The sequence below is a fragment of the Acanthaster planci genome, linkage group LG05 (assembly GCF_054643075.1).
Source record: "Acanthaster planci isolate LZ-2023a linkage group LG05, COTS_SCS, whole genome shotgun sequence".
Taxonomy (NCBI): Eukaryota; Metazoa; Echinodermata; class Asteroidea; order Valvatida; family Acanthasteridae; genus Acanthaster; species Acanthaster planci.
This window is the reverse complement of record NC_141781.1, coordinates 5,660,436-5,684,619: the sequence shown is the minus strand read 5'-3', so window position 1 is coordinate 5,684,619 and position 24,184 is coordinate 5,660,436. Positions and strand designations below refer to the sequence as shown.

General features: G+C 42.1%; 2 protein-coding genes across 6 annotated transcripts in view; one reads left to right on the top strand and one right to left on the bottom strand.

Moving 5' to 3' along the window:
- Positions 1-1,181: 1,181 nt before the first annotated feature.
- On the bottom strand, positions 1,182-23,217 carry ints14 (integrator complex subunit 14). 3 transcript variants are annotated; one of them, XM_087136505.1, is made up of 9 exons: positions 23,198-23,217; positions 10,700-10,934; positions 9,168-9,275; positions 8,012-8,522; positions 6,977-7,142; positions 5,541-5,674; positions 4,575-4,699; positions 4,313-4,378; positions 1,182-3,516 (listed from the first exon to the last, which is right to left on the bottom strand). In XM_087136505.1, exons 2-9 carry the CDS (start codon positions 10,925-10,927, stop codon positions 3,292-3,294), a joined length of 1,563 nt encoding a protein of 520 aa, XP_086992631.1. In that variant the 5' UTR covers positions 10,928-10,934; positions 23,198-23,217; the 3' UTR covers positions 1,182-3,291. The 3 variants fall into 3 exon arrangements, with proteins under 3 accessions (XP_086992631.1, XP_022108019.1, XP_022108011.1); XM_022252327.2 differs by lacking the exon at positions 23,198-23,217 and adding an exon at positions 11,541-11,776; XM_022252319.2 differs by lacking the exon at positions 23,198-23,217 and adding an exon at positions 11,336-11,775.
- The window catches only part of slc24a2 (solute carrier family 24 member 2), a 63,845-nt gene continuing 56,774 nt past the window's right edge, over positions 17,114-24,184 (top strand). For 2 of the 3 annotated variants that reach the window (XM_022250217.2, XM_087136504.1), the window contains exon 1: positions 17,114-17,265. The gene's annotated coding sequence lies outside the window, so the exon portion shown is untranslated. The remainder of the gene's footprint in view (positions 17,266-24,184) is intronic. The other variant, XM_022250226.2, reaches the window with a different exon arrangement.

Below are 24,184 nucleotides of genomic sequence, written 5' to 3'. Positions count from 1 at the left end.
GTCCAAAACACTCCGGGGAATTTCTAGTGTACGGCCCATTTCGTGCCAGTGATTAGAGGGCGATTCAATGTCCACCAGGCAAACATGTCCTTTTTCGCTTGTATTATATTTGTAATTTTTTTAATTCTTTTAACGGGTTTTTTAAAAATAGAACTGTGGGCTACTTGCGGTTAAAATGAGTAGGCTTGACACTTGGGATTTCCTCCTAAAGTAAATCCATTATTTCGAGTCTGGAGGAAGTTTTTTTTTCCAGAATGATTTTTTTTTTATAAAGAACCCTCCCCTGCAAAAAAGGTGACCTCCAATTAGCAATTTCTAACGTGTTGACGATCTCAATTTCTACATTAAAAAAATAATAATTAAAATATACACACCACATAAAGAAGGCATTTTTCATCAACAACCTGCCTTTTGGGCTGTTTAATGAAACTTGTCAGTGAAAATCTGTTCAGACAAGAAATGCTGGGCTCTCACGAATGGAATGTGCAGTGCTCGCCGAGAATAATTAAGGCCACTCATTCGCCGAGCGGCTGTTTGTGCAATGCCCCTGCATTGCAAATAACTGATCAATTGCAAGCAAGGAAAATTATTCCAAGCCAGGACAAATGAAAACAAAGCTGTAATTCTCTTTACACCATTACCTTGCGCAGTGACAATCAGAAAACACCTCATGTTTTTATTAACCATCTCCCCCGCTCAGCTTGCCCAATCCGAAATAAAACCTCCCTAGTGCAGCTGTTCAACCGTCCTTTCGTCTTTTCAGAATCTTTGGCTGGGGTAATAAAAATTACGGGGCAAGATAAAGTTTTTTTTTCAGTATCCAATGGAACGGATCTTTGTAATAAGGAAAGGCTGGCCCACTTGCCAGCCACAGGCAAAATGTAACAAGCACAAATTATTCTTTAGTCAAACCCCGGCCAATAGCCTTCAGGACCCAATTTAGTACTCCAAGAGGTTTGATTCAGTCTAGTAGCCTGCCTATATCCTCTTTCCAAACCATCCCTGGATATCCGTTATTTTGTCCCTTTGGCTACTCCGCACATTACCATCTTTGGTAATATAAAATAGTCAGAAAAACTCTGGATGGTGTGTGAAAAATCATACTAAAATCAGACGATTTAAGCCTGTTGAAGACAACTGACATGAAACAAGCAACGAGGACACATTAGAGCAGTCCACTATCCGTGTGATACAAAGGTGGTTTATTACAAATAATGTAATCTTCTTTTGGAGAACCCATGTGGACCGAAGTAAAACTACGTGCTGATATGAATTAAAGGATGTTCCTCAGACAAAACTCCAGATACGCTGTCTTCGCTTTTCCTAATGAGTCTACACATTTGACAATTGATTGGGAAGTGCAAGTTTGTCTAAGATGTAGTCCAAACATCGCCAGGCCTCATTTTGTAAAAGGTGGTATTCTGACTTTTAAACATGTAGCGTCAATCTACCTTGATCGTTATCGTCAGGAAAAACATTCTTTGACACGTCAAAGTGACACGCGAAATGCCAAAGGATTCTTCTCCCAATCCATGCAGAGCCTTCAGTTTTTGATAATCATTCCCCTCCCCCATGCTACCTGAATCGGGTCATGAACTTCAATTAGAACATACGCACTACAAAACGAGCACCTGCTCAACAGTGAGAAGAGGGGCACTAGGAAAGCTGAAGACACCATCCCTGGCAAACACAGCACAAGTTTTATAAAGGGGTGAACCGTGTGCGTGAAGTGGCAAACAACAGCCAGTTTCCTAGGCATGGAATAATTATTTTGTCTTGCAATTTGCCAGGGACTAAGAGGCCGCAAGGCCGGATAAGGAAGGAATGTGTAATAATGATGTTGAGCGGAAGGCTATTGTATTTAAGCAGCGCATCATCCTGTTATGTTTAAAGGTACAGTCTGTCATATACATGGTATGTATATATATGGTTGTGCCATATGTTCCTTTGAGGCAAGACAATTTCTGAAAATCTAACGAAGGGTGCCTAAAAATAAACCCGATGAATTTCAGCTCAATGAAGACTGTATACTCTTTGAGAAAAACCATATTCTAGGATTTCAACTGCAGATCAAAAGATTCCGAGTCAAGTTTTGAACTGCATCTGAAATTCTGAAATCAGTCATCTGGGACACATTCTTACGTTCACTTGCACGCAGCTGTACAATGTCAGCACAGAACAAACAAATTATAGTCGGGCACGGGTGTGTCCGGTCAACGCTGGCACACTTCTATTGGCAAATTTCCAACATGCGCCTTTAGACCTATCATTAGAAATTGCCTTTCATTGTTTTCTTCAAAATGACAGCTTGCCAGAAAGACTAATTTCACATGACTTTAGTCCCATAACCATCGTTAACCAAGAAAGCTTTTCAACAATAATTGCATCAGTTACTTTTTGGATAGCCGCAAATGACAGACTATCCGTCCCAAGCTGAAGTGCACCCCCAATCGGCAAAAAGAAAGACAGGTGGTTAAAAGCGGGTTCTCGCACACGTTCTGCTTGTGTACAAAGACCATACATGCTGGAAGAAATTAGTTACGCCTACTCGGCGAGCTCTGTGTCAAATGCGCATATGGCGCGCCTATGCGGTATGCGGTATGTATAAACACGCCCTTTTTTGTTCCGCTTGGTGCAGATACCTTCCATTATATGGAATCTATGAAATAGTGCTTTGATTCCTCTCATAAACCTCAGCAACTCACCAGAAGCCACTCCAGCCTTGGTCACCAAGACTCTGTCATCCTCAACAGTAAAAGAGTCAGAGACAGTGAGGCCACCATCCCCTATTTACATGGATATTAAACATAACAACTGGACAGCATGCGTGTCTCAATTTTCCCAATCTGCCTTGAGCAGAAGCATCTCTCTCATCAGTTGGAAAGAGGCTTGCATTCATAGTCGTTCATGAACCAGCCAAGTGCAGTTTCCAAAGAAGGAGCCTCCACTGATAGGAAAATTATGCCCCCTCTTGGGTCCAAAAAGGGTAGATACTTTGTCTGGAGCTGGTAGGATCTCATAGGCTACAATTTTGTAGCCAACTGTTAATAAATGACAGTCAACTAGGATGGTGTCTTGGATGGATACAAAAATACACGCTGAACAGCATGTGTGAACTTATGAGGGTGTCCTGGACTCTCTAAACTACCACAACACCTTGCCAGGAGCCACTAGGACTGGGTTGGACTAGTCTTGGTCAGAATTTATTCTGGCGTGTCACAGTTTAGGCATTTGGCGGCACTCTGCTGTCTTCCATTTTCTCTTCAGACTCAGTCTTTACGGCTAACTAGTTCAGCTGTCCGAGGCAAAGTTGGTGGACAGAGGGATGATGCTGTAGTCGTAGCCCTTGTCCATGGCGCTGGTGATCATTTTGGCGGCGTGGGTCAGCTGCATGGCCGCATCGGGGTGGGCAGTCCAGGGCAGGATGGTACACTCCCTCTCCAGCATCATGGACATGCCAGACAGCAGCTCTGTCATTCCCAGGGCTAGGGCCGCACGCCGCAGTCGGTTCAACTCCTGTCAGATGAGATCGAGGCCAGCTTACTTGTGAGATACAATCAGAAAACAGGGTCCAGGGGACTGCTATATGGAATGGAGGGGGGGGTTTGCTGGCATCCTTTGCACGTATCGATTCTTGCTCCCACGCCTAAGCCTGACCTTCCTAATGTCCCATGTCAGCATCTGATCACTTTTCTGAATCACGAGAGCTGGAATTCCTTTAAAGATCCTATGAGCTGTCAAGGGTAACAGCCTTATTCAGATGTGTGTCTGGGTGTCTTTCTGACACATTTTAGGTAGTTTGGGACACCTTGTTTTGATACAGAAATGCATGTAAAAGTGTTGATCCAAAGCACCTTGGATGCCTTCTCCTTCACGTTCAGCCAAATATTGACACCCCGGTTTGGAAAGCTGGTCAAAAACTGTTATGGAATATTGTCAGTATTATTCTAGGACAATTTATTTTTTATCTCCTGAGGAAAAGAATTGAGCCTTTTTTGCATGTACACTGAAAATTTGTTCAAGAATCACAATTGCCGAGTATCAGGACGAATATCCTGAACAGTAAGAGTGGGGAATTGCCACTCCATGTGTGCCCCACCGGAGGGGATATGGCGAATCATAAGGCAACGATCCCCAGGTCTGATGTTGGGTGGCTGGGACTGGGACAGATAGGCGCAACAACTTACAAGTAAGCCAGACTATAATATGCTGGATATATCTGTGTAATGTTGCAGAACGGTATGCGCTCTCAACCCGACCACTCACGTACAAACACAGCATTGGAGAAATGCCAAATGACGGCAGAAATTACCTTGTAGAAAACTTGCGTCTTTTCAGGCAACTTTCTCGCATAACGCAGAATCTTTTGAATGTCAGCCTAGATGTGAAGGAAGGCCAAAAAAAAAGATGACATCAAATCAACAACATATTGATCGTGTATTATTCATAAACTATGAATGTCAGCATCAAAAACAACAAGTGAGGAGAAATACTCAAGAGCCTATAATTCTTGTGAAGACTTGGTTTATGACTCTGTTGGGTACAAGCCTCACTACGTTATGAGGACAACTTACTTGCAGTGAAGTAGGTTTGATCCACACAACAGGATTCTGGGAGTAACTCCTTTTCTCTTGCAGGCGAACTGGGAAGGGACTCTTGGTGCTGGCGGAATCTTCTCCATAAGGATCGTTGGCAAATGCTGCTTATGGCAAAAAGTGAACAACTAGTTTTATTTTAGAGAAAGAAAACACACGAACCCTTCAGTGTGTGTCGTATCAATGGCCTACCAAAGATTCCCCAACCAACCATATGTTAAAATAAGTGATGGTGTCTTGATACAAGTTCTGAGCTCCTTCAAAATCCACTCGGAGGTATTGAGGAAAGCAGAATCCTTCCATGATATATAATTCTACATTGGGGGGGGGCCTAGATTCCCTCTGAAAGCTTAGAACTTGTGTACAAAGAATGTGCCACTCTTTTCAGGAACTTTGAACGATTGAGGAGAATGCTTACGGAATTAAAATTGAAGGAAATCTTCAGATTCAACAATAATACATCAATGTGTAGAAATAAAAAAGGCAGAGTGTAAAGATGCACTTATTTGACACGTGAACTCATGTCACTATGAACCCTGACCTTCCCCAACCACACAGAATTAAACAGTAGTAAAGTGTTTAATTCTGTGGGGATAGGTCTGGTAGGCCCATAACAGCTGGCTTTTGCATTGGGTTTGGCATACCTCAGAAAACAAAGTCCAACAGCCTCTGTGCACAAAGTCCCATATGGGTGTTTAACTTTGTGTGAATGGGGAAGGTTAGGGCCAGCAACCCTTGGGGGGTTAGGGTTAACCTAGGATTCAAGCTTGTCCATACCCAAAACAAAGAATTCCTCACATATCTGACTAGAAATAGTAAACATCTTAATGATCTGACAAGATCTATGAAACGAACGTATAGAGAGAGATCTAGATAGGTGTCAGTTCAACCAGAACGAGGGTGGGGGGGGCTTGTCTTCAAATTAATTACATCTTTGTAAATTACCTGAGCACGGTCCCAGCAGATGGAACCTGCCCAGCCATGGGATGGCCTTGTCACCTGGTTCGAACAGTGACATCATCAGGTTGGATTTCTTCTTGCTGTCGGCGCAAGAGTGCAGCAGCCCGTACCAATTTTCACTGCCGATGAAAGAGAAGCAACTATTGGAGTTTGGGTCCGTGAGTGCAAGGTGCGAAAATTAACCTTCTGGACTGATATTTTTGTGGCTATTTTCTGTAATCTGGACTTTCGAGCACTGCCAATACTACTGATTTTCAGTTTTCACCTCTCAGCTGATAATATGGTGAATTTGGCAACAAGTATTTCACTAGATCTATAGTAAAGATTGCGGTAACACCATGTATTTATCTCTTCTTTGAGTATGTGTGGTTCTGAGAAGAACCACACATACTCAAAGAAGAGATAAATACATGGTGTTACCGCAATCTTTACTATAGATCTAGTTTCTTTCACCATGAAAACCTTTAAGTCTTATAAGTATTTCACTAATCATTCAGGTCATACACCAGTGTTGTAGTTGAGACCTGTTCTGACCATCACAAGACCCCACAAGACCATCACAGGACTGCCAGTCTGAAGTCAAGTCAAAAGCTCTTCAAATGAAATGCAACAAAAGCATTCCTCTGTCATTGTTCACCCTGTTCCTCGTGACGGGTCTTATGAATGGCCTTTGTGTTTGATTTTGCAAAAGGTCTTGCGATGGTCTCTACAACATTCGCATCTTCAGGGAAAGCAGATCAAGATTGTTCATATAGTGACCACAAAACGTGACGTTTCCAACGTTACTGGTTAACAAATGAAACTGTAATAATGACATACTAACTGTTGGAGTGTCGTTACTCATTCAAATTAACAACACTGCTTTGATATTATATTCTTGTCAACAAAGTATTAGTACCTGACTCATAGTAGCAGGGCTGTGCCAAATATCCGAATATCTGATTATTTAATCGATTGTCGAATATTCAAATAGTATTCTCAGAATTCGAATATCAGAATGCAAAATTAATAAATGTTTTAAATGAGGAAAATCGCACAGTGGAGGCTTGCCTCAAGCAGATTGAAATGAAAAGTAACAGAATAATGCAACCTACGATTCAAAACGTAAATTCATTAAAGAATTTAAAAGGAATAGAAACTTTCAAGCGGGCAAGAAGTAGTGTTGTTCTCTTCAATCTTGCTTAATTGTGGCTGGAGATAGTCCTAGAAGTGAGAAGCTGTTACATGTATAGTGATTATGATGTACAATTGAGTGCATTTTTTTAACTGATTTTGTAAATGGTTTGGTGGTGCGACCAAATATTTGGATATTCGATCGAGTTGAAGGTCGAATTTTCGAATAGTGAATTATTCAAATTGGCTCAGCACTACATAGTAGAAGGTAATGCATATGCATGGTTTCAAACTTATTATTTACACACCCAACATTAACAAGTGCTACCAGGTTCTCAATTTTCAAGCTGCCATGTAGGAGCACACAAAAGGAAGGGGTGGAGCCTATTTCAGAAGACGTGGGGCCGCTGTCCTTGTCGTCTGTCTTGTCCGCACCTTCTGCTCCGCCTTCTCCCGAGCCGGCGTGACTCTTTTCTGGAAGAGCAAGGATTAACCGACACAAGTGGCAGAGTATCCAATGAAATTCCTTCATGAGCAGGTGATGATACGGACAAGCCTACATACACGTGGTTCGGAAGAATCCTGCACGTGGACCAGGGAATGTATTTCAGCATGGGTAACATCCACAAAAAGCAAGGGCAAACTCCGATTGGTAACCGTCAGTCAACCAAACGGCCATGTTGTCTGGTTCCAATGCTGTAAGTCTATGTCTACTCTATATATGTAAAATTGTGTGAATGGTTAACTCGGGATTGTCCAGATTTTCTAAAAAAATGACTGTTTGAAAAATCTTGAAATCAGAAAAATCCCAATGAAAAAATCCTAACAAAGCTCAGCCCTGCTTTGAGTCATTTTTACCACTGAGGTCGTACATGTGCACAGATTCCACACTTTGGATACCATTATGGCACAAGGAACTTTTCTAAGGTCAGAAATGAATGCACCAGGATCAGGCTTCATTGGAAAGATCTGTCAGGTGACTCAGGTCAAGCCAAACTCATGTGATTGAAGAGGAGCAGATTGCAAGGCAGACCAGCTTGTCTGTCATATGCTTGTAGGCATATGACATTACTCCTCACCAAATTTCACAAAACGCTTAGCACTCAGCAAGTACAGAGTTTACAAGTCATCTGTAAACACAACCACAACAAATTGGGCCATATCCAATTTACTTGACTTTGGCTTGAAATTATACACGAGTCTGTGACAACACCTGCAGCTATTCATAGAGCCATGTGTAATGTCTAGCTAAAGATAAGTCCTTCAAACATGACCTCAGAGAGCCAATATAAAAAAAATGGATGCTGAAGGAGTGATTTGTGGTCAGATCCATTTTTGCTTGCCTTTCGTGGCCAGCGGGAGAACGAGATGCCTGGACATTACGGGCGGGCTCGACACATCGGCACAGTCTAAGAAACCGCAGATGTTGAGCTCCGACGACACTGTCTGGGTCACCATCTCGAAGTCGCGTGCCATGCTGACCGTCCGCGGCGGGGGGAAAAGCTGCACCTCCGAGCTCAGGTGGCCACACTGGAGCCTGGCGCGGAATGCAGAGTAGTGCTCTTCGGCTAACCTGCTGAACATCAGCTGGGCCGACTTCGGGGTTAGGGCACCCTCCACCACGTGGATCTTGCCCTTCTGCCGATTAGCGTCCAGGAGTTTCTGATACAGGGCCCGGGAGTCCCACTGCTGGAGCTCAGCGGGGCTGGCCAGCAGCACCACTTCCAAGCTGTTGGGGAACTCGAAAGGCAAATGGAAGGGTGGGTCATCCGGTTTGGGGTTGGACAGCATCTGGGCGACTTGCTTCAGGGATCCTGGGCCCACGCCTGGACTGCCATCTGTAACCAATATCACCTGCCAAAAAAAAATAAATAAGGCTGCATCAGCGATAGACAGTACTTTCCTTTCTTCACGATGCTATCTTGAGCAATTCTGAGCTGCAATGGAAGATATATCCACTCACTTTTTCACAAATAATTCTGGCTTGAAAAACTCTTCGCAATCCTACATCCGTGATTAAACATTTTTGAGGTGTTACACAAAAATAGCCCAGTGTTCATAAAAGTACCAATGACTTAAACTATTGAGCAAATGCACTGAAAGAGGAGATCCATGTTCTAAAGTTTTAATACCGAGTTTAGGTTAAGCAAAGCAAACTGAACCGTGACTCTACCACACAAGCTCTCTGGCTGAGGGTGAGCTAAGGGGTTTGTGGGCCAAAGGCTCACCAAAAGCCTTTTCAATTTTCGCTTTCTATTTTTTGCCCTTCTTTTCCTCTCACATCATTCATCAAGTGGAGTGAAAAGGCAACTTTTGTGCCATTCCAAAATAAAGAAAAAAAAAAGAAATGCACCTTCATGTACGTGTACCACCTTCCACAGTAATCTCTCCATTGCTGACTTGAACCAGGCAAAGGAAATGTAATTTAAGAAGATCAGAAAAGTTTACGCACTAGGGGGAAGGGGGGGAGGAAGTCCCTGGGTAAGTTGCTGTGTTTACCTGACAGGTTGTGGTCACCCCCCATTCCTCCCCCACAACACTTCTGACGCCATCCAGTGTCCCTTCCAGGTTGGTTTTGTCAAATATCTCCACAGAATACAATGCTTTCTGAGAAGACGAAAACAAAAAGAAAAAAACAAGCCATTTGGGAATGAACAGAGAAGCTTTCTTCCAAAAATTACTGCAGGCACTGTTATAAACTAATCAGATTAGATGCTTGACGTGGGCGTATTTGGCAAAATCATGACATCCTATTGGTCGAAGACCATCTGTCCACGAGTGTTGCGCCACTGCAGTAATGGTCTCTAATTGTGGATGTCAAAATTACACTATAGCCTGATAAAAATGACACTGAAGTTCACAAGACATCTACAGTATGGCAAACATAAAGGGCTGAACAATCCAGATATATGTACATAAATGTATCAATCTCCTCTGGGCCAAGTAAGAGTACCCTATCACTGGTAAAACAAGAGATAGGCTGAATTTAGTTATGGCTTTTGCCCTTACTTGACGCATATACATGTATATATAAACACTGTATACTCAGTCCGAGAGCTTGCGAAACAAAATTCACAAGCTTACTCGGGTGGGCCTCGAACCCACGACCTCCTGCTTACTAGTGCAGACGTCTTAACCACTTGACCACCAAGCTTCAATACTTGTCTGAAACGTCGAGTGAACCCCGGTTCTTCTCAGAACCACACACAGTCACAAAAGAGAAATATATCCACATGGTGTCACCGCAAAATTGTCCATAGTAAGCTTCAATTCAATTCAATTCACATTTATTTCCATCTTCGTACAAGAGACTAGGCAGAATAGGTCACAAAAGAGTAAAACAGCTTGCCGGGGTCAGCTGGCCAGTCCGAGTCAGGTGTAGCAGCGGGTACCGCAAACAGGCTGGTTGGAAAGATTTCAACTTGGCCCATAGCGTGAGCACATATGGGATGGCCGTATATTTCCAACAGAAATTGGTTATGCATACTTGGTGCATTCCATGCCATTGTGTGGAAGCCTGTGTGTGGGTCCTTTGTTTTCCCACCAAAGAGACGTCACTACTACATACACGTACGTAAAATCAAGTTATCTTCATTTCGTGCACAAATTGGACATCGAAACAGCAGCAAAGAGTACAGTATTCAGCTGAAACCATTTTTTTTTCAAAGACACACCACAGACAAACCACAAGCTACAAATCTTCCTGACTTTTCTTTGAAGCCTGCAACACACACGCAAAGTTTTTGTTTACATTGATCCTGAGGCATTCTAGCTACGAGCCCTAATGAGGTCTTCCAAATCATCCACTCTGCTGGACACTCACAGCACATCTTCTGTACTCTTCGAACGGCATCAGGCTTCATGTAAAGCAACACCAACTGCAAAATTTTCTCTTAAATTTCCTGGTAGATGGTGAAGGAAGTACCTGTGTTACCATTTAGCAGCCCCACGATTTGCGACCTTTGAGGTTTTCCCCTGAAAATGGGTTCATTGACAACAGAGCAAAAGGCCTATGTGCACACTTAACATACTTTGAGTTCATTGTAGTCTCGGGTGAACGGCACCACTACCTCCCACAGGGAGGAAAAGATGACCAGTGCCGTGAACTCCAGCTTGTCATTGGCCGCCACAAAGTCGAACAGGGCGCTGAGTCCTGCCTCGGCCAGCTGCCGCCGGGTGATCGCCTCACCGCCGCCCTCGGCTGCCGCTACAGGTCGCGTCATCGAAAGCGAGACATCTAAGAGAATCACTGTTGGCATGATGGAGCTTCAAAAAAGGAAGAAAAATCTGAGTTACATGTGATGTTGAAACTCCTGAGCGCTTTGAGGGAGAGCAATGTAGGAAAACCGCAAAAAAAGGCAACATCTTTTCCTCCAAACGAGGAGAAGGTGAGTTTTCTACAATTAACAACCTAGCAGTTGGTTTACACCGTAAGTAGTGAACATACTGGTGCAATTTCAGCTCATAAAATCAAGCGGATGTTTAGTTATGCCCCCGGATATCCCGGATAAATTCTTCAAAAGAAATCCCTGTGAATTGGGACAGGGCCCAGTATACGACGGAGGAATATTCGTCAGGCCCTGTTTATACTAGGTCTATGTCATAGCGTGCACAGGACATCAAGCATGTCAAGTGTTCTCTGTATATGGAACTCTTCCCAAACTTACCAGCGCTTACAAGTTGAACATTAGGCCTAACTTGATTACATGTAGGTTTAGTGTGTCACTTGGGCCTTCGGCTTCATGTAATTTACATATTCATGACTTTCAACTTTGTACTGCAGGTTGCAGCACTCAAGAAATCAGCAGTTCAGGCTTCAGCACAATGAGACTTCTTCCTAGCCTAGCCACTAATAACATCCATAAGGCGTACATGAAATCGGTCGTGCATTACAGTCGACTTCTGGCCTGACTACGATTGCAGAAAGCAGGAATGAAGAAGCTGAACTGCTGTGCACGCCTAGATCACGGAGCATTTGCCTAGACGCAAGACCTAGTGGTAACACGCACGTTGGTCGAAGCTCGATCCCCAAAAGAGTGGCTGCGGCTGCAAAATAACACGTGTGGCTATAGAAGCCAATGTCACTTCCCGTGAAAACCTCATTCGTGTGTGTAGTGCAACTGGCAGAACAATAAGGCAATCTTCATTTATATTGCGCCCTCTGTTGATTGAATAGTTTTGTATGTACTACGCACACGGGATCTACAGGGTACCGGGTACTCCCGTTTGAGGTTCCAATGCGGGAAATGAAACAGGCAGCGGCGGATCCAAGGTTTTCAGGGGGGGGGGAGGCGGGGGGGCCGTGAAACAATAATTTTACTGTTGCAGCCGTATAACTAGGGAGGTTGGGTAACCGAAACAGAACTCTTGTTTTTTTATAACGCCTTTGCCACATTTTATGGGGTTGGGTCCGCCCCCCTCTTTTTTCTTCCTCCTCTCTCTTTTTATTTCTTTTTATCTATTTATTTATTTTATGAAGGGGGGGGTACGGTGTTCCCCCAAGCCCGCTGGGTCTTGCCCTGACTGGAGTTGAATTGAAAAATTACTGGGAGTGTTTTATAGAGAAATATGAAGGATCCTTCAAAAATATTATTTCCAGAAAGGATTGTTTCCAAGCGGGTTTCAACTTTCATGGACATGGTTTCTGCAAGCTGTACAAAGGCAACTGTGCATTGCTCCACGTGGTACCCATCTTACGGAAATGAGAAAGAGCAGATCGAGATGAGAGCTTTACATGCAGATGAAAACTACCTTATCTTTTATAATTTTTAAAACTTAACTTGACATTGTACAACAAGGCCTTTCACTCAATCCAGAAGGCCTAGCAACTCACGGCGCAGCCCATTCGTTTTGGTCCAATTAATTATTCGTAACTCCTAAAGGAGAGTCGGTTTGTGGACCCTCTTATAAAAGACACCATAAAGTCAACAATTGCATCTGATCTTTATTTCGTTTTAGATTTAACCATGTAGAGAATGCACAGAAATGAAAACGTAAAAATGAATTGCATGCAAATAAACCTCGATCATATTTTTGAACGACGATGCACCATTAAGATGAAGGTTTAATCTTTGATTAATCTCTGAAACGACGTTAACTGATGAAATGAAATGTAATATGAAGAGTGTAAGCCTTAGGGAGCAAATTCAGTTATTTCGTGATCGGCTACTTTGGATACCATTTTTACGAATTATTGACCTACATCTACATTATTTTTAATTCACTGGGTAAACATATTTTCTGTCAACCTATAAAGAAAAAGAATAGTAACTATCGAAGTGTGCCATTTATTTCTCAAATGGGTATATTAATGGGAATTATAAATTTAGATGAAACAAACATAATTATTTCTTTTCATCTGACAGAAAGCGTATGGATATTGTACGCTATTTCCAACTTGTAATTGTGCAATACGGGCAATTCACAATAGTGCGCCTCCAAGAGTTTGCAACACAGTGGCCAATCACAACGCACCAAATCTATCGACCCTTTCCAAACGCGCATTGGGTCGACAGATTTCGCACTTTGTGATTGGCCAACGCGTCTCAAACACTTGGAGGCGTACTATTGTGAAACACCTGTATTAAATGTGAGACCTCACAAAGAAAAAGGTACATGTATATTCAAGATTCAACTGCTCTGAGTGAGGCGGGCCACAGTGCCGGCGCCCACTGGATTATGTGTTGCTGATGGGGTAGCTTCGAGAGAACATAATGTGAAAAGAGTAATAGCGCCCTCTAGGATTGTACTTAGGAATTTCAAATTATTTTATGACATTTTACAGCTGAGTTCGGGCGGCTTGCTCTCGTACATTCAAAAACAGCTTTGTTTATTGTTCATGGGTGGGCCGCTCGAACGCCGGGAACGTGACCACCGGTTGTCGCTGGTAGTTAGTGACAAGCAACATGCATAATGACGGCGTTGATGTACATTATTCGAGAGTTAATGTTTGGATAACTGGGTTGAATTCTTTTCTATTTAAACAGGAACATTCTTTTCTGTGGTATGGAAAATACTCGATGTTAATTTTGCAAAACTTTCTGTTGTCTCTGGCAAGCGGCCATCTCTCTACTGCAGCTGTTCAAAAATCAAAATCTCACGAGTTTTTCCGTGTGTTCCTGTAAAACCCTGACGAGGGGGTGGCGTGTGATTCTGTTCCGAGAATTAAAACAGTGCTCTTGAGTCGTGTTCCCGCCGTTCGAGCGCGATAACAAGAAACCCGTGTCAAGAGCAGGCCCGGCGCCTGAACTCGACCTATGAGAACTGCCGCACACATTCTATACTATACGCATTCTATACGCCAATTGCAAAGTGCTTCTATGAGAAATGGAAAAACTTATTCCTTCTATCGACAACACTTGTAGAATTAATTTATTTGCTAATGGCTCTAGGTCTGTTCCAGCAGCGGCGTAGCCAGGGGAAGGTGTGTACGGTGTGTGGGTGTGTGTGGTGGTGGTGGTGGGGGGAGATTCCCTCCACTGCATGCCAGAAACTAACACTTACTTCTAAGATCAAGTCTGTCGTGCTTCCTGAGAAAGATTCTTCCTCTAGCAAAAGTCTTCTAACGCTCATCTCGGAAAACACCATGGGCATACGTAGTACAGCGTACAATCATACTAGAGCAGCTTTGCTCTAGTATGATAAACAATAGCATTTGGGGGGGAGGGGCGGCGCGGGCTCACTATCTTTTTCAAGGGGGCACTAAAAAGCAAATGAAGTACAGCTTGATCATAGGTTCTGTACATTGCACAGATTTATGGGGGGCGCGCTTAGGGGCAGCAGGAAGGCATTGGCTTCGGTTAGTGGCCCGTGCCTCCCTGCCCCCGAACTACCGCCACTTGCTACACATCACCTGAAACTTCTTTCAGTGTCTACTCATAGCTCCATGGTCTGTTCGAGCAGTGGGCCTGTTTATAATAGTATTCTATCCATAGTGTTCTATTCAGGCCGAATTCCACTGCTTGATGCGAGTAGTTTCACTGCTTGATGAGAGTTGTTGCACTGCGCAGTAAGAGTTGTTTGGCAGCGCAGTGAGTGTTGTTCAGCGGCGCAGTGTTGTTAAGGTTGCACTAATACGCGCCCTCTTATAACAATAACAGCGCAATCATATCCAAGAGAAAATGCGCCGTCTGGTGACGCCCAGGAAGATTATGGCCTCCTTGTTTCACTGGAAATTTAAAATTATGACCACTGGGACAATTTTCTTTTCAATGATTTCACGACGGAGGTATTTGTCTTGATTTTTTTCATTAAGAGAGAAAAAATATAAATTAATGACTCGGGGCAGGCGGTGATATGAACCTAAAAAGTAACTTTAAATGATCTTAAATGCACTTTTGATCTTAAAATTTTCCTTTCGTTCTATTTTTAAATTTCAGTTTCTACTTAGAGAACACAAAATAGTTTCGTTACATTTAATGTGTGTGGGAATACATCGAGTCACCTGACTGTGATGTAGTTGAGATTTCCGGGAATGAGAAGTCAATTCTGACAAGATATTTCTCTTAAGTTGAGATAAGTTTTCAATTTTTTTTAAAAATTAATATGCCAGTAAAATATTTTAAAGTGGCATTTTCAGAGGTGGTTTAAAAGTTCTGAAATTCGAATGAAAATGAAATTGTTACAATTTTTTTGTAAATCCTTTTCCCTACCCAAGAATTCCAGAAGCGGTTACTTTCAGAGGTCAACTTTCAGGTTATTTTTAAAATGGACTTGGTGAGCTCATGTGATCATTGGAGCCTATATCAGATCAGCCAAGCAACTCTTATCGCGCTGTGAGACTACTCATGTCGTGCAGTGGAACAACTCTCATCGTGCAGTGAAACAGCATGCACAGTGCAACAACTCTCAACGCGCAGTGCAATGTGGCCCGGTTTATGGTTCTTCAATTTAATATCGATCCTTTTCTTTTCAGTTGTTGGTCCAACTGGAATGCCTCCGGATCTCAATCAGGCAGGGCTGGATTACAATGGCGCAGACTATCATGGGCATCAATCGGTGGGGACGGGGGGGGCACATGTCCTAACACTTTTTAAGGTGGGAAGGGGACATCATATTTTGAACCCTCCACTTTTTTCGGGATCCCATATAAAACTATCTAGGGGGGCGGGCCTACATTTTATTAGAAACCATTTGAAAATGAAATAAGAGTTGCAAAAGCATGTACTTAAAAATTACTGTCATGGGGACGGCCAGAACATCGTTGCAGAAACGTCGAGTTGATACTTATGAGATAGTTTCCATGGTGTACCCGCAAACCTACAGCTCATGTAACTTGCAAAGCTTCAAATCTTGATGGTCATTTGCATAAATCGCCTCTGATCGCAACACAAAACATCTAGGATCAAAAGTCTCCCTAGGCGTTGATGCGTTGGGACTTTACGCTTCGAGTTCGTATCAGTTGTCCCTCCCCCCCCCTTTTGACGCCTTGCATTATTATAATATACAGCACAGGGTATTACGTATGGCCTCGAGCTTGACCGAGAGAGGGCGCTGTTTCTTAGCTATGGAGGCTCCTTTGGTCGAAACTGAACTTCTGTGGTTCACAAACGAGGAAATGTAGCCTACGTGAGGTTCATACCAAGGTCGCTGCGCTGCCAACAAATTGAACACTCCCGATCCCGACCAAGCGGCGGCTTTTTGATCGATGAGGGGTGCTTCTGCACCCGGCAGATAGCAATGTCGTTTTGATGGGGGGGGGTAGTTTCTTTTGAAAAAGGAGATCATTTCGGCCCTGGAGTAGTGTGGTTGTTAATCTTTGCCAGGAATAACCCCCTGATTCTTTGGGCTTCACTCTGAGAGCAGAACGGATAAAAAAATACGGTTTTAAAAATGCTCCTGAGTGCCCAAAAAGTTGAGGGATGCCATTTGAAAAATGGCAGCAAGCAGACTTCGGAAATATCACTTTAGGGTGATTTTGTTTTCTGTGAATGTAAAACTGTTCCTTCTTCCATGATTGACCCACAAAAATTGAAAAAGTTAGGGACAAGACAATAATTTAACTTTCGTTTCAGAACTCTCGGGGATGTTGGTATGCATGCTATACATGTATTGAGCCCTGAGCAATGATGATTTTACGGTTTTCAGTCGGGCTAGAATTGGTGGACCGCTCCCTAACAAACGTGCCATAGCAAAGGCCCGGGTTTCGGGAATGCAGTGCAAGCACGGTCAAGGGTGGAGTACAGTACGAGGGAAGCGCGGGACAAAGGATAGGGACAGATTTTCCACTATCCCAGTTGTTGTTACTATTCAATGCAAGATTTTGCAACTGTTTGGGTGTTGGTTGATTTTACATGCTTTGTTAAAATGTAAATATTTTGGCCTAGATCACGTGGACCACACAAGCTCGGTATCAGATCAGTATACTGTACATGTGCCCGCAGGTACAGAAAGTAATGGCAACGTGTAGTTCATTCTGGAGTCGTGCATCAAACCCATTGATCGCCAAACCCCACTACACGTTAGAAAGGCTCACCGTCACTAAGGGCAAAATGGCTGCGTTGTCCGACGCTTCAACAAAAGTATCACGCGATTTGGTCAAGGTTACGTGCTGCAACTTGCAAGTGCAACAAAAAGAACCGCACAAACTGACTGATTTGTAAGTTAACGCTTTGTTTTTGATATTTTAAGAAATACTTTTACTAAATTGTGGCTTAATTTATTTATTAAAATATTTTGGTCCTTGGGCCGCGCGCTTACCCTAGGCCCTAGTGTAGTGGTGCCGGTGCCTAACGTCGTAGTATTATGGAACTCACGTCACCCGGTAGCGGTCACTACACACGGAATGGTCACTTACTCCTTAGTAGGCCCATGCTCTATGCATGGAGGTAGAATCACCTCCATGCTCTATGGTAGGCCTAAGCTGGTAGGCCCTAGCATGGTTTTATTTCATTTGCATGGTCCCGCACTGCCACTTAACTGCAGGGACAGGACTTGGGCTGTATCATCAATAGGCCCTAGCTTTTTATAGGCCTAGGCCTACATGAATTATGAGAAGGCTCCTACTACTTCATTTGTACTAGGCTAGGGAGGCTCATAAATTTTTCAACCAAGCCTAGCCTAATTTTTTTTCTCTTGAAGTGATCTTGGAGAGGATGTCATAAGAAATATTTTGATGTAAGTTTGGAGTCCATCAGACACGGCAAAGCAAAGAAATACTGATTTAAAGCAGAGATATTTTGAGATTTTTGTATGTGTGTAGTGCACACAGTGTAGACTTTTACTGAAAAGCTAAAAATTTACATTTCCATAAAATGTTTGTTCTTAGGGACCTGGTGCCCATGGTGACTATACCGTCACACACGCTAGACCTATCCCAAGTATAGTGGATGTTGTCTACATTGCATTGCGACTAACGTCCAGTGCATAAAGTCCTCCTGCCACAGTGAAATTTCTTTCAATGGTTTTTCTCACATTTTTACCTGGCGGCAGTAGCTCAAATGTCGTTCGTAAGTGCCTTGTATCCCGCAGGGGTGTGAGAAATAAGCTTTCTCTGATTTCAGCTTTTTTTGTTCAGACGTTGACCCTGAATTTCATCTTTTTTGTACACATGGTCTGTACAGACATGACAGAAGTACTGGATGTGAAATTTTTACATTTCAGCTTTTTGCTAGCTCTAAGCTGTTTTCAGCTTTAATTTGAAGTGGCCACTCTCACCCTTGATCCCAAATTCCATAAATGGTGTGTTGAAACTACTAAATACGCCTGCGGCTGACATATTTTGCAGGGAATTTAATGCAACTCCACGCTTTACGTTGTGATTCATGAACAAACTTTGTTTGTCTAATAGCAGGCAGTTGCGCAAGCATGTGCGAGAAGCTTAGCAACGGACTGCCTCTTACGCATGTCCGGAAGAGGTGTGGGTGTGAATAAGTCACAGATAACCAACAGAATGTGGGCGGAGCCTTAAAGTTAATGAAAATTGGCGGTTTTAGGGGCCGAGTTTTCTTTCTATGCGCGTATTTTGAGTACGGCACATGTGTTGTCCACACGTGTAAAAGAGGGACGGTTTGTTGCTATGCATTACGTGCATGTGCAACTGCGTACTATTAGACGAATGCACATTAGATCGTCACACAGTATTTGTGGAATTTGGGATACAAGGCTCTTGTGAACGACATTTGGGCTGTCTGTGCCTGGTAAAAATGGGAGAAAAAATTTTGAAAAAAAATCCCCTATGGCAGGAGGACTTTATACCTTGGAAGTCAGTTGCAGTGTAACTGAAGACAACGTCCAACCTGGGCTAGGCCTTCCCCTAGTAATGATGTGCATGGGATTGGGTTGAGTAGGCCAAACCGACTGGAAACATTAAAGACATTTATAAACCGAATCAGACCTAAAAACCGATCTGAACTCTCCAAACCAACCCGACAAGAAATCAGAGCAAAAACGTAACCGAACCCGAAAAAACCCAAACGTCTGGTTTAGGTTAATCATCCTTTATTTCATACAAATTGTATCTGTTTTGCACCTGAACTTATGCCAGTAGATGTACTTGTATGAATATACATGTACTTGTCAGACGTAGTCATGTTATCCCAAGTCCCAACGAGGTGACCTGCTCTATAAAGTTCCTGCATGTCTGCAAACCATGCACATTGTTCAGTATTCCAACTGTGCAATTGTACATTTCACGATTTTTCATCGTACATGTATGCGTGCAAGAGAATCGCTGGCACCAGGAAATATAAAGAAATCACCGTGTCCTGAAATAACCTTTTCAAAAAAGTTTGGACAGCAAAGTATTTTCAGAAACTTTTATTTGAACAAGATTTGTAATTGTCTGTCAATTGCACAAAACATATACATGGTATACATGTCAGTGTGTGGAATCAGTTACTATAGACGTGTGTTCCTGTGTGTACATGGAACTTTTCTCTCTTTTACATGTATCTGCCTCGTTTTTCCCAAAGAAAAATTGTTCAATCTTCTTGTGAAAAATGTGCAGTTGGCTGAACTGGCTTGAATTTTGTGTGCTATGCGCTACCGCATTTCCGGTCTACTTAAATTTAGTCGTACAGTTTGTATAAATTTGCTTTTTTATTATGATGTGCTGCATTACTGCCGCTACAACCATACAAATTTGGCTATGTAATCTGAAGCTTTGAAATGTAAATTCATCACTTGAATTTCTGGTATCAGTTTTTTTGGTTATTTTCAGTTTATTTTGTTTTTTACTGGTACATGTATGGTAGCTTAACCAACCGACCTGACCCGACCCGAAAACCCCTTATGCAAAACTGACACCGGCCAGACTCGACTGAAATGTTGGAAAAACCAATCAAACCTGACCCGAAGTCGATTTTGGGCAGGGTTGGTTTCGGTTTTGGGTCCGTTATGCACAACATTAACCCCTAACATGCCTAGGCTGTAGGCCTATCATCTCAGAAATAACGAAACTTGAAAGGATAGGCCTACATGTAGGCCCTAGTCTCACCTGCATGTATTACTACTGGTATTAGGAACCAAATGAATTGTGTTATTAACACTGGGTTTGCACGCCTCCTGGAAAACCTGGAAAATCCTGGGATTTTATACCCATCCTGGAAAGTCCTGGAAAATGCTTAACTTTTAAAAGACGTCCTGGAAATTCCTGGAAATTGCAGTAAAATAAATAGTAATTTTAAAATGAGACAAAAATGCTCTAATAAACTGTGACCGAAAATCCCGGAAAAGTCCTGGAATATTTTTTTCACAAGGTGCATGAACCTTGTTAAGAGGTTTGGCTGCATGGTGGAAAGTTAAAGTGAAAGTCAAAGTGTGTTTCCAAAGAGGAGACTCTTTGTAGGCCTACTACTCTAGGCCAAGGCTAGGCCTACTCCAAGAATTTTCTTGACTCCCCACAGACTTTGGAAAGTTTGTACACAACCACTGAAGTGGAGCCAGGCTGCAACATTCTTTCTGTAGGTACCCAAACACCTGTGGCTAAGCCCATGGATTGCATGTTACCATGATTCGATGTACATGTAAGAGAGAATGCAGACCATCACGATTATCAATTTTCGTAAAGCCTGATAAACGGATGCCCCTTGAGACCCTATGAACAAACTCTGTGACTGAGAATGGTTTGAAATAAAAGTATTTTGGACTTAAATGTTTTCCCTTCGAAATTTGACTTTTTAATTCTAATTGCTTTGAATGGCTGATAGTTAACTGGAAGGATAAATGAGTGGCAACAGTGTATGTGGAATTTTTTTCTGACAACAAAATTAATTACTTGTTTGTCATTACTCAAAGCCAATTTTTTTCCCGGGGGGGAGGACCTTTGATATTTGATATTAGTAGAGTTATGCTATTGGGAAAATGTTTAATAAGTCCGTGGTTTGTGGAGGTCAGACACAATTCACACTACAAGGGTCACACTACGGCTGCAAAGTATACACGCAAATTGTGAATGAACAGCTTATGACTGTAGAGCTATATACTTTGCGCAAAACAACCGCGGTAGTGAAGAGAAAGACACGAGACCATTTTTTGAAAGAGGTAGGATTTTTGTTTAAACAATCAAAATATCAAATAGAAAAAGAAGTGGAGCAGGAGGATATCGGGAATAATCACACGCTGTAAACAAGCAATTAATTTTGATCAGCCTAATGATGTGTGGTACGGTATCATGTAATGGTTGTGGCACTCAAGGGTGGTGGTTGTCTACTTCTGTTACACCAGTCTGCCCTGCAACAGAATGGAGAACCAGACCAGTCTGGTACAGAATGAATCTCAGACTTTATTGTGCATAAATCTACACACAAACAAGAAGACAAAGAAAAACATCCAGAGAAACCAAACTGTTGAGATTTTGACATTTGATTGAATTAATGTCTTAAGGGAAAAGAAAATTGGGATAAATTACATGTATGCCGCACCTAGAAGACTTCACCACCTTCCTGGCCTTGCAGCATATGAGACATTGCATCTGTAGATTTGCAATGCTTAATAAAATGTACAATACTGCAACTTGGGAATTTAGTGTCGGTTACCGCAGTGTAAGGTACCGGTACATGTGTAGACATTACATTCCTTCTGAACGTGCACCCCCTGTAGGTGTTGAACCCACTTTCCTTCTTAAAATCCCACCAAAACAAGCAAGTGCCCCTTTTAAACTTGGAGTTCACAAGACTCAAAACTCTGATAGTCCGATATTAAATTCTTTCTGTCAAGATTCTTACATTATTGGTCCTTTGCTTTAATCATTTTGCGGTGGACATGGCAGGTACAGTAAAGAAAAAAATTCTTGACATTTTGGGTGTTGAATGGGCTAGGTCTTAAGTGTAACATGAGAGGTGTCAACAAGAGTTCCTCATCCAGATGTGCGGCTGCCAAACAAATTCCACCTCGCCTGTCATTTTAGACCATACAGTGTGTGGAAAAAATGAAATTGTCTAAGGACAAGGTGCTTTTGGACGTACATGTATATGTGTAAGGTCACAATACTGGCCAACTTTCATGATGCAAAAAATGAACTTTAATTTATCAGATGATGTAACCATTTTCAAGCTATGTGTCCCATTTTTGTTAGCCAGTATTGTGTCCTTACACATATATGCATTGCAGTTTCTAAGGTTTTTGTTGTAGGAGCAGTTCCCCTGGATGTTAAACTCAAGTTTTGTTTGTTAATGTTAATTGGGCAAGGAGCACTGAAAAGGTCTAGTGAACTTTGTTTTTCCCCCCAGGTTTGTACTTTTCTTTGTTTCTGCGGTACATGTACATGTATATATTCTAGGTTTTCTATCACTGCTGTGTCCTCTCTCTTTGATCACAGTAAAGGACACATAACCGGTATGCACGTGTACATGTACATGTATACAGTACTTTGGACTAGAGTGCTAAATGTGTAGGAGTGTACCGGTACATGTAAATTTGTTCTTAGTCGCCAAATCAACACAAAAACTTGCCAGAGTGTAATTACTGGATCTGTTTGAGCTGTGTACATTGACTGTTTGTTGTGTACCCCAGACATGTTAGAAAAAGAACACTGCATACATGTAAATGTACCGGTACATGTGAAATACATGCACTGGTACATGTGAAATACATGTATACTGTACGAAGTGTGCATGTACAAATTTACTTGTACAGTACACGCTTGATCTACATGTACATGTACACATGTACATGCACATGGAGGTACTGTACATGTACTGTATGAGTCTACAGTATCCCTAAAATGTAGCTTACATTTTGAAAAAGATTTGGCAAAATATTATTCACAAATAAGGATCCTGCGAGGAAAGAATTTGTTTTCAGTTCTAAATAAGCTTGTGAAAATAAAGCATTAATCAGGAGCCCTGAATTTACAAAAATTCCTCCCAAACCATCTTTAAAACCAAACTTTTAACACAAGTACAGTACAGTTGCCTTTTCTGTAGACTATGCATGTACACCTGTATTTAAGGAACAGTTGAAAGACACTGTCTTTCTTCCACAACTCAGTAATTTGATTTATCTAAAAAGTATTTGCTGGCATTATGTAATTTCTGCTTAGAAAGATGTTTGGACCAGCCATTGATCCATGGACAAAATGAGTTTCCTACCTTTTTTCAAAATGCAGTATTCCTGAGCCATTTCTAAGGGCAAGTCCACAATTTTCCCTCCCGCCATGTCCCGTCAAACAGACGTACTCTTGAACACATTCACGGATACCATTTCCTTTACCTTCTGTTTTGGGGCTTTTGGATGGATAGTACATGTACATGTACATGCACTATTCACATGTGGGTTATTCCAGAAATTAGGGTTTTTTTTCGTGCCTCTGTCACATATGACCTATGATTTTGTAAGTTCAGAACACATTTTATAATTTCCAGATGTGATGAACTAATGCAAATTAGGCTGCCAAACAAATAGTAACAGTTTGAAATTAATTCCTGTGATATTTCCATGTCAAATAAGAAAGGTCAGACGTAACAGTGACACCAAAATGTCACACTTTTGGACCCCTAATTTCTGGAATTACCCATATGTCCAACGCACAGCATCTACAATGTACATGTACAGACATTGCGTACACAGTCATGACAGTGTGGCAACCAAGCAATAAAATTTTAAAGTCAAGTGTGTTTTGGGGTATGTGCAGTTGCTAGGTGACATTACAGTAGACTGGAGCCACACTTTTGCTTTGATTGAGGTCAGAACTGGTACATGTGTAATTGCTAATGCATAGCACTGTTAACATGAGCAATAGGAAAGAAACGTACATGTACATATGTACCGGTACCATGATGTTTAAGTACACTATTGCACTGGTACACAGTCATCATGGGACATGTACAGTAGAATCTACACTGTATCGTACAGTTCTTCCCGTACTGTGTAGGCCTACATGTACATGTATAAGTAAAAATGTAAAGTTTTTATTTTTCAATGTTGTACTGTTTATATTTTGTGGCTCTTTGTACAGTAATTTTAAAAACTGTATTCCTGTGACTCATTTTGTTAATAGGGCACTTACAGTCCCTGTGCTTTTTCTGTCAGTTGATAGAAATTCAGAACACTTTGTTGGTTGTGTGTAAATCTTGAAA

Bases quoted from the DNA above. Each gene is read 5' to 3' on its own strand.
- ints14 (XM_087136505.1), bottom strand. From the start codon at position 10,927: ATGCCAACAGTGATTCTCTTAGATGTCTCGCTTTCGATGACGCGACCT. The intron at 7,143-8,011 runs GCAAGCAAAAAT...TTGCTCTTCCAG, and splicing joins TCTCCCGCTGGCCACGAAAG to AAAAGAGTCACGCCGGCTCG. The intron at 3,517-4,312 runs GTAATTTCTGCC...CTCATCTGACAG, and splicing joins AGACGCAAGTTTTCTACAAG to GAGTTGAACCGACTGCGGCG.